The sequence below is a fragment of the Clinocottus analis genome, unplaced genomic scaffold (genome assembly GCF_023055335.1).
Source record: "Clinocottus analis isolate CAN_PGR_092001 unplaced genomic scaffold, fCliAna1.0.p SCAF_21, whole genome shotgun sequence".
In the NCBI taxonomy this organism is placed as follows: Eukaryota; Metazoa; Chordata; class Actinopteri; order Perciformes; family Cottidae; genus Clinocottus; species Clinocottus analis.
In genome coordinates, this window is record NW_027175943.1 from 2,090,749 (window position 1) to 2,101,245 (window position 10,497).

Genomic DNA, 10,497 nt, shown 5'->3' on the forward strand with positions numbered 1-10,497 from the left:
AGGTCTTATCAGAGCTGTGATGACTTGTTCAACAGAGACCGTTCATCACCTACGAGGCACCAATGAGGATTCTTTTCTTCTGAGTGTAGTTTCCTCTCTGAATAGTACAATTTATGCTCCACACAATTAGTAAAGGAGCCGAAAAAGCTGCTGTCAGTACATAGAAGATGATGATCCCGTTCAGAATCCCTGGCTGTGGACTTCCTGTCGCTGAAGATGTCGTCTCAGGTTCTGGTCGATCCCTCGCTGCTGCAGAGACCAAACAAATCTGTTTCACTCAAGTGAAGAGAAACAACTTTCACTGGACTGAACGAGTTCTACTGGATCAACCTACCAGAGACAAGGAGCCGACATTCCCCAGAGTCCGTCCCGTAACTCGTGAGCACGTCACACGTGTACAGACCCGAGTCAGCGGTCCTGAGTCTGGACACCTGAAGTCTGACTCGTCCTTCTCCGAGGACGTCTTTGTCCAACTGGACTCGTCCTGCAAAGTGTTGATCCTGAGACTCTGGGACCTCGACTCCTTGGTGCACATGAAGCAGGAAGAAGGCCTTGACGTCAGTTAACAGCTGACAGAAGACACTCAGGGAGTTGAGGGAGTGTCCAGTGATGGTGGTGAAGCTCCATTCCAGCGTGATGCTTTGGTTCTCCTTTGCCTGATAGAAGCTCTGTGTCACATTCACTATAAATGGTTCCGCTGAGGAGACAGAGAGGGAGAGACTGGAACATGCAGCCTTTAAACTCCTCTACAGGTCTCTGTGGAGCGTTCAGGGACGCTTCAGAGCTGCAGGGATTTACAAACACACAAGTGAACTCACCACAGACACCGGAGGTGAGGATGAAGAGGATGAAGAGCAGCAGGATCCTGCAGGTCATCCCGTCCCTGTGAGAGGAGACACACACACACACACACACACACACACACACAATCAGAACCTTTAGGCTCAAGTAACTCATTTGTGTCACTAGATGGCGCCACAGCTCAAACTCTGAAACAAACAGGAAACACTGTTGAAGAAACTCTTTTCTTTTCTGGGCTGCAGGGTCCTCTGGTCAAGACCTCTGGTCAGAGGTCAGAGGTCAACTCATCAAGAAGCAACCTGCAGCCCATCAAAGGACCCACAGTGCAGATGAAACTATCTACATGAGTTATGAATTCACTTTCTCTCTCCTGCTCCCTAACAGGTCAACAAATATTTATGAAGCTCCAGTTTCACTCTTATAGACAAAAGTGTTGCAACATGCTGACCTCCTTCAGCTGAACCGACTAAAATATATATTTAATATGTATTTCATGCAACAAACAGCATCAGTGAAGCAACAGTCTGGTTCATAACTTCCTCACGTTGCTTCTGGAACAACACAATGTTCATCTGCTTCATTCAGAGAGTTTCTTTTCTCTTTAGAGAATAAAACTGGGTTTCTGGTTGTAAACATGATGTTTCAGTAAAAGATGGAAATATAAACTCAGTCTGAAGAAAAGAGATCAAGACGTAAAGAATCATTGACCAATACAGAAGCTTTTTAACAACATGATTCACTAATGAGAGCATGAAGATGAATATTCAGGTCACCTTGAACGTCTCCAGTAGCGTCCTGCACAGAAAGAGAGAGAGAAAGAGAAAGAGAGAGAGAGAGAGAGAGAGAGAGAGAGAGAGAGAGAGAGAGAGAGAGAGAGAGAGAGAGAGAGAGAGACAGAGACAGACAGAGAGAGTTTTCAAGATCAAGAACGTTTATTACCGTGTTTTACTCTTTTACTATCAAGAGGGAGGAGCTTGTTTAACTGAACTCTGTTTATCTGCATATCACATCCCGCCTGAATGACTGTGTTCACACAATAAGATCATTTATAGATAAGTTATTTTCCATGTCTTTGTCTTCACTGCAGTAACCATGGAGAAGTGTTGGTTCTTGGTTTCATGATCCATGAACACTTTAGTATTCAGTGTTGAAACACAGAAACTATAGAATAATCATTTAAATGATTATCTGTATAATTTGCTGCATTTTCTTGTTGCTTATAAACTCTGACTTCCTCTTCCTCAGAGAGGAGAAGCAACATGATAATAATAATAATAATAATAATAATAATAATAATAATAATAATAATAATAATAATAATAATAAACTAGTATGGAGGAAGACAACATAACACAAATCGAACATTTTATTTTGAAAGCACTTTATCTTCCGCATTTAGATGCGGCTAATTAGTTTCTGTGGTTTCAGGAATTATTCTGAATAGATGATCTAAATCTACACAAACTGAAACAAACGTTCATAACTCACCTGGTTCAGAAGTCTAAAGCTCTGAAGTCTCACCAGTTAAACTCCTGAAAGTCTTCATGTCCACGTGGAGGAACAACTGAAGAGAGAAGACGTCACGTTATCCACAAGATGCTCTTGATGTAGTTTCTGGGGTTTTACAAACTTCCAGAGTTTTTATACCTGCCGCGCTCTTTTCCCGGAGTTAAGCCACGCCCCCTTCGCGGCGCGCTTTGTCACGCTGCTTTTGGTTTGAAACGTCTCGACGTGTTTGGTGCAAAGTCACCTTAACAGTTCTTGTATGTGCAGGTCAAGACAAACATCAACAGGCTGCAGCCTGGAGCTCCTTGAACAGAAGTTTCTGACTTCGCATATCAGGAGTCTCTGGAAATATTCTTCCAAAAGTCAGAGAGAACCTGCTCACTTTACATTATATATATACTTTATTAATCCCCAAGGGAAAATGTGTCATCAAAGTAGCAGCGCCACACACTTTACAGACACCAAATGGAATAAATTAAACACACAAAATATATGAATAAAATGAAATATATATTTTAAAAAATATATGTACACAATAAATAGAAAACACTGCAGTAAATTAAGGAAATTAAATGTGCAACAGTGTGCAATATGGATGCAGGTTGAATGCCACCGTGACGTTGCCGCCCTCCTCGGCCGAAACCTCGGAGCCCCGTGAGGCTCAGACGTCCCTGAGAGGAGAGGGAAGAGGAGAACTGAGTGCTGCATGTTGCAACAAAGCTTATGTTTCTGCAGCCGGACATCAGTCACGTCACGCAGAGCCACAAAACATGACGCAGCTCTGAGTGATTGGAAAAGACACAAGAGGCTGTAAGAGAGTTACATCTTTTGTCTTTGGTCACATGCAGACTTTAATCTCAAAGTGTTTCCTTGCTCTGCAACACGTTCCTGTTCCACACCACAATGTTGATCAGCGCGCCAACACGAAGTCATCGTCACAAAAACAGAGTTCAGCGGAACATGAACCTTTGAACGAGTGCAAGAAATGTACCAACAGACATCCAATCAAGCTGTTCAGTGTGTGTGTGTGTGTGTGTGTGTGTGTGTGTGTGTGTGTGTCTGTGTGTGTGTGTCTGTGTGTCTGCGTGTGTATGAAGTGATGAAAGGCTGCCGAGGATGCAAAGTGGACGAGTAAGTTGTTGTGTTTATTTTAATACATTATTACTGTATCATTGTGTTGTTGTTTTTGTGTTCTTGATTTCTTCATGTTTTTGTTATACATTTTATTGTGTACATTATTTCTGTTACAATGTATTATTACTATTGTTATGGTTTTGTTCTTGATTCCTTCACGTTGTTATTTATGTGTCACGTTGCCTTTCATTGCAGGTTTTATGGGCACCTTTTTGAATATTAATGCAGTGGAATATGTAGTGTAGAGAAACAGCAGAGAGCGGCTGCCCCCTAGTGGCGACACGCTGCAGCTGCTGCTAGTTTACACTGGAGGGGTTTGAAATCATTAAGCTCGTTTATTAATATTAGTTGATAAACACCAGCCCAAAACATTTGTAGGCAAGGAGGATTTTTTATTTTGTAAAATATGTATTTATTGAATGGTCTCTGCTTCCATATGGTGAACGTGTGATTTGCTGATACAATGGTATGTTTTATTGATCAGGACTGAGAGGAGCAGACTGTCAGAAACATTAGTTTATAAATAATCTGAGGCTCAGAAACACAGAATAAGAGCAGTAAATTTATTGTGAAATGTTCTCATGTCAATAGGGATTCATATATGAACACATCAGTAGCTTTAAATAATACAATTTTAAATAAATAATCCAATTTGTAGTGAACACATCCGTAACTTTAAACAAGTGTATTGTGCAACAGTAAAACTGTAACAACAAACATACCTGTCCTTCACACCTGTACCTCACTTCAGTTGTTGAAACCAACACAAACTGAACTTTTACATTACATTTAGCTTAAAAACTGAACAGGAAAATATAAAAAACACGTAATGCTTTTGTATAAAGTGAATCAATGGCTGGTCTTTAACATCTTTAAGCTAAGCAACAGACTGAACATGGACAAAAGAAGGAGTGGTTTGTCCCTCACAGGGACCCTTACTGCTGAACAGTACCTGTTCATAAAGAAAGAAAACAGATTTATAAACTATATTTATGTTAACTTGCTGTTGCTACAGAGTGCTGTTATATTGTTATGATAAAATTACTTTAAAAATAAAATCGTGCAATGCACTAGTTTCATTCATAAATTTGGTGCATAATGAGATTTATCGTAGAAAAATCATGCAACTTTGTCCAGCCCTAACATTTTATCAATATCAATAGTGAAATAGCCAGAAGAGCTGCTGTCAGTAAACAGTAGAAGATGATCCGTCCCCGGCTCTCTGGCTGAGGTCTTCCTGTCGCTGAAGAATCTTTTCTCAGACTTGTTCCGCTCGTTGTCTCAGGTTCTGGTCCTGGTTCTTTCCTTCTTGCTGCTGTTTATCATCACGAGTCAGACACAGATGCTGCAGTGTCTCCGGTTGATTGAAGGCTCAATATCACCGACATGTTTTGGGGCAGATTCTCTACATTTAAAAGGCAGAAACCAATAAAGACAAAACCAGTGCAGCCGTCGTGAGTCCCAGAGCACAGTGGAGGCCGATCCGTCCACGACTCTCTGGCTGTGAATCTTTTCTCAGACTTGTTCCGTTCGTCGTCTCAGGTTCTGGTCGATCCCTCGCTGCTGCAGAGACCAAACAAATCTGTTTCACTCAAGTGAAGAGAAACAACTTTCACTGGACTGAACGAGTTCTACTGGATCAACCTACCAGAGACAAGGAGCTGACATTCCCCAAAGTCCGTCCCGTAACTCGTGAGCACGTCACACACGTACACACCCGAGTCAGCGGTCCTGAGTCTGGACACCTGAAGTCTGACTCGTCCTTCTCCGAGGACGTCTTTGTCCAACTGGACTCGTCCTGCAAAGTGTTGATCCTGAGACTCTGGGACCTCGACTCCTTGGTGCACATGAAGCAGGAAGAAGTCCTTGACGTCAGTAAACAGTCGACAGAAGACACTCAGGGAGTTGAGGGAGAGTCCAGTGTTGGTGGTGAAGCTCCATTCCAGCATGATGTTGTGGTTCTCCTTTGCCTGATAGAAGCTCTGTGTCACATTCACTACAAAGGATCCTGCTGAGGAGACAGAGAGGGAGAGACTGGAACATGCAGCCTTTAAACTCCTCTACAGGTCTCTGTGGAGCGTTCAGGGACGCTTCAGAGCTGCAGGGATTTACCAACACACAAGTGAACTCACCACAGACACCGGAGCTGAGGATGAAGAGGATGAAGAGCAGCAGCATCCTGCAGGTCACCTCATCCCTGTGAAAACACACACACACACACACACACACACACACACATTTTCACCAGATTCTTAGAAAACTAGACTTAATATGCAACTTTACTAAAACAGGAGGAAAATCTCACCCTGTCCCAGCCCTTAGGGGTTGGGACAGGGAACCCAGCTTTAGTCTGGAGAAAACTTCTGCTATCAGGAGAAGAGAGCCTGGCAGTTTAGAGCAGGACCACAGAAGAGAGAAAGAGTTTGTTTTTTTGATCTGAACTTAGTTTTTTTTAAATTTTGTTTCTTTTTACTTTAGACACTGACCACTGTTTCAATGAGTTGAAATTATTGTAGGTTCTTTGAGGTCAAATAAAAAATCTCAGCCTTACCATGGGGTAAGTGACTGACACCAAACAAAGTTCTGGTTCTTTAGAACAATTTAACCCTCTTTCCCTGTCCACCAACCGTGAGATACAAAAGTGACGACTGAATCTACCGAAGAGACTTAATGTAAGTATCTCTGGGTGAAAACTGTGCAGTGTTAGTATAATGATGAGATGGTGTCAAACAGGCAGAGAGAAGGTGTAGACGATGCACGCACTCGCTATACGGGTTGAGACTGTGGGGACCTGACAGCATAGAGCTGTAAAACACCCTCAACAAAACCTATAACTTAACTCGAAATTTCAAAAGTCCTAACGATTTAACGCGGGGCGAGATAAAAGACCTAAGACATTATACTCATATTGGATGAAGATTGTTATTTCTTCCGGGATCACTGTTATAATAGTCAAAAGGAGTAACCACCGTGTTAGGCTAAGAGGTCTTGCCCTCCTACTCTCCTCTTCCCCCGGCAAGATCTCCGATCACGCTGCACTGTCAAGAGGGAGGAACTTGTTTAAACTGGTCTCTATTTTGCTGCATATCACATCCCTCCTGAATGACTGTGTTCACACAACAAGATCATTTATAGAGAAGCTATTTTCCATTTCATTGTCTTCACTGCAGTAAACATGGAGAAGCGTTGGTTCTTGGTTTCATGATCGTGTTGAAACGGTGGCAATAATGATTATTCTATTCTATTATAACAATAGAATAATCATGACAGCAACACCACACAGTTGTAGATGCAAGAGTGTATGTTGCATTTTCTTGTTGTATATAAAACTCTGACTTCCTCAAAGAGGACAAGCAACACGATGATAATAATAATACATTTATATGGAGGAAGAATCTTTACAACAAATAAAACATTTTGCATTTTTAACACAATTTCTCTGCGTGTCCTTGTTGCGTCTTTATAAAACTCTGAGATTCATAACTCACCTGGTTCAGAAGTCTAAAGCTCTGAAGTCTCACCAGTTAAACTCCTGAAAGTCTTCATGTCCACGAGGAGGAACTACTGAAGAAAGATGGCGTTAAGTTCACCTCGTGGTGATGTCGTTGTAGTTTCTATCGTTTGAGAACTGAGAGTTTTTCACGGTGTTGCTCCGCCTTGTTAATGTTGTGTTCAGTATAATCGTAAAAAAGAGTTCCCAAATGCAAAAGTTCATCGAACGGCCCTTAAAGTCGGAACAACAACAACAACGACTCAAAAAGCAGAACAATCCAAAACATCTTCTTTGTAGCGTCCATGTTGTTTCACACATTATGAATTAAAGCTCATGAACACGCAGGAGAAACAAAACAACTTCCGAACTCCGGAAAGGGGAACATCCGAGCAGCACTTGAACGCATCACACCTGCCGCTTTCTGCAGGTACAGCTGCAATATTATATTTATAACGTGCTAATAGTATATTATTATTAATATATTTAAAATATACTTAAAACACAATTAAGTGAGCTATCTGCATGTATATTAGCACATACACAGTAATATACTTAACATGTACCAAGTATACTTCAAGTTGTTCCAATTACTTAACATACTTCAAGTTGTACTTAAATATATTTACTACAAAGGTTGTTTTTGCCCGATGAAGACGAAAGCTCCTCTCGTGCGTCCTGATGTTGGATTATTTTGGGTTTTAGTGCAAGTTCAGCTTTGATGGAGCAGCAACTATCCTGACCGCTCAGTAGAATCTGTTAGTTATTGCCAGCAGAAGCTCAGTTTCTTATAGTCCATCATTGCATAGAGGGCTGCAAGAGCATCCCATCAAAGCATTAAGTAACTGTAATGTTTATGCTAAACAAAAGTGTCATAACAACTTCTCATATAAATAGAGATTTATTCACAATCAATAAGTTTAAAAAAGTGCATGGTAACAATATCTGTCAGTAGGCAGAGGACAGAAGATTAACACCAGAACAACTGGATCAGCAGCTGAGTCTTCATCCCAGACTCTTCCTCCATACATTTCATACATTAAACCAGATGTTGAAGAGTCTCTTGTTTCATGAGGTCTTATCAGAGCTGTGATGACTTGTTCAACAGAGACCGTTAGTCCTGATGGGTTGTTTCTCTGGGAAATTCATCACCTACGAGGAACCAATGAGGTTTCTTATGTTCTTCTATGAGTATATGTTGTTATTAGTGTAAATAGTGAAAAAGCCAGAAGAGCTGCAGCCAGCAGTCCCAGTATATAGTAGTAGACGATCCGTGCCCGACTGTATGGCTGTAGACTTCCTGTCGGTGAAGATGTCGTCTCAGGTTCTGGTCGATCACCCGCTCCTGCAGAGACCAAACAAATCTGTTTCACTCAAGTGAAGAGAAACAACTTTCACTGGACTGAACGAGTTCTACTGGATCAACCTACCAGAGACAAGGAGCCGACATTCCCCAGAGTTTTTCCCGTAACTCGTGACCACTTTACATACGTACAGACCCGAGTCAGCGGTCCTGAGTCTGGACACCTGAAGTCTGATTCGTCCTTCTCCGAGGACGTCTTTGTCCAACTGAACTCGTCCTGCAAAGTGTTCATCCTGAGACTCTGGGACCTCGACTCCTTGGTGCACTTGAAGCAGGATGAAGGCCTTGACGCCAGTAGACTTCTCACAGAAGACAAGCAGGGAGTTGAGGGAGAATTCACTGTTGATGGTGAAGCTCCATTCCAGCGTGATGCTTTGGTTCTCCTTTGCCTGATAGAAGCTCTGTGTCACATTCACTACAAAGGATCCTGCTGAGGAGACAGAGAGGGAGAGACTGGAACATGCAGCCTTTAAACTCCTCTACAGGTCTCTGTGGAGCGTTCAGGGACGCTTCAGAGCTGCAGGGATTTACAAACACACAAGTGAACTCACCACAGACACCGGAGCTGAGGATGAAGAGGATGAAGAGCAGCAGGATCCTGCAGGTCATCTCGTCCCTGTGAGAGGAGACAGAGGAGGTGTTGGAGAGGTTTACATCTTCAGTCTCCAGCGCTCACAATCCTCCTGATAGTGTTCATCATTCTGCTCATCAACACAACTGATAACACAAAGCCTTGATGCTGATGCAGCAACAACGTGAACTACAACCACAGCAACTTGTTTTTCCTGAAGACGTTTCATTCATAGTCAGATTAAATGAGTATAAACTGCAGTCAGATGTTTCCATACAGCTGCGTAGGTTCAACACTGCAGGAAACAGTCAACAAGTGTCGCAAAACAAACGGCCACAAACGGCTTTGCGCGCGCAAGGTGTCCTGTCAACCAACTGCCGCTCACTATGAACTATAACGTTCATAACTGAACAAACCGTCCACATTTTTACCCGTAAACATCGTGTATAATACACTAATCCTCACATAATAAACATGTAGAATAATATTAACATTACGGCACCATGAAGACGTTCATAACTCACCTTTGCGCAGAAATCTAAACCTCAGAAGACTTCTCACTCAGTCCTCATGTCCGTGTGGAGCGTGAGAGGACTAACTAAAGAGAAAAAGACCTTTAAGTTATCCATAAGATCCCTTTGTTGAAGTTTTTCTGCTTGTAGTTCGACAACCTGCATCACGCAGTATCAGGATGCCGCTGTAATTTGAAACACAGAGTAGCCACGCCCCCCTCGCTTCCTATTGGTCCAGCCAGTTGATTTCCCATTGGTCCAGCCGGTGGAGTTCCCCTTTCTAAGTTCGGATCCCGGGTGGGGCGGGGTTCGGATACTGGTCTGGCAGGTCCTTCTGTGTGGAGTTTGCATGTTCTCCCCGTGGCAGCGTGGGTTCTCTCCGGGTTCTCCGGCTTCCTCCCAAGGACATGCTGCATAGGTTAATTGGACTCTAAATTGCCCGAAGGTGTGAATGGTTGTTTGTCTCTATGTCTGCCCTGTGATGGACTGGCGACTGGTCCAGGGTGTACCCTGCCCTTGACAGCTGGGATCGGCTCCAGCGCCCCGCGACCCTAATGAGGATAAGCGGTTAACGTCTTTAAGCTAAGCAACAGACTGAACATGGACAAAAGAATGAGGGGTTTGTCCCTCACAGGGACCCTTACTGCTGAATAGTACCTGTTCAGAAATAACAAAGAAAACAGATTTATAAACTATATATGTATGTTAACTTGTTGTTATTCCAGAGTGCTGTTATATTGTTCTGATAACATTACTTTAAAATTAAAGAGGCAATATAATAGTTATTACTTCATTATTGAATTTGACGCATAATGAGATTAATCACAGAAAAATCATGCAATTAATCAGTTAATTTATTATCAGTTAATTTTGCTTCGTGTCCTTGTTGCGTCTTTATAAAACTCACCTGGTTCAGAAGTCTAAAGCTCTGAAGTCTCACCAGTTAAACTCCTGAAAGTCTTCATGTCCACGTGGAGAGAACAACTGAAGAGAGATGACGTCACGTCATCCACAAGATGCTCTTGATGCAGCTTCTGTGGTTTGAGGAACTTCCAGAGTTTTTATACCATCTGCTCGCACAGAGCAGCAGGGAATGAACACTTTGCAGGACTCAGCGAAT

General features: G+C 42.4%; 1 protein-coding gene across 4 annotated transcripts; it reads right to left on the bottom strand.

Annotated features, from left to right (window-relative positions):
• Positions 1-4,557: 4,557 nt before the first annotated feature.
• On the bottom strand, positions 4,558-9,558 carry LOC137792369 (programmed cell death 1 ligand 1-like). 4 transcript variants are annotated; one of them, XM_068588026.1, is made up of 5 exons: positions 9,390-9,558; positions 8,871-8,910; positions 5,574-5,589; positions 5,090-5,449; positions 4,558-5,004 (listed from the first exon to the last, which is right to left on the bottom strand). In XM_068588026.1, the coding sequence occupies exons 2-5, from the start codon at positions 8,901-8,903 to the stop codon at positions 4,853-4,855; spliced, it is 561 nt and encodes a 186-aa protein (XP_068444127.1). In that variant the 5' UTR covers positions 8,904-8,910; positions 9,390-9,558; the 3' UTR covers positions 4,558-4,852. The 4 variants fall into 4 exon arrangements, 2 of the variants coding, with proteins under 2 accessions (XP_068444127.1, XP_068444126.1); XM_068588025.1 differs by having other exon boundaries at positions 5,090-5,452; XR_011078096.1 differs by lacking the exons at positions 4,558-5,004; positions 5,090-5,449; positions 5,574-5,589 and adding exons at positions 7,814-8,276; positions 8,362-8,721 and having other exon boundaries at positions 8,846-8,910.
• Positions 9,559-10,497: the final 939 nt, after the last annotated feature.

Excerpts from the sequence above, each read along its gene's own strand:
- LOC137792369 (XM_068588025.1), bottom strand. The coding sequence starts at position 8,903 with ATGACCTGCAGGATCCTGCTGCTCTTCATCCTC. Across the intron at positions 5,005-5,089 it reads ATGTCAGCTCCTTGTCTCTG|CAGCGAGGGATCGACCAGAA; the intron begins GTAGGTTGATCC and ends TGGTCTCTGCAG.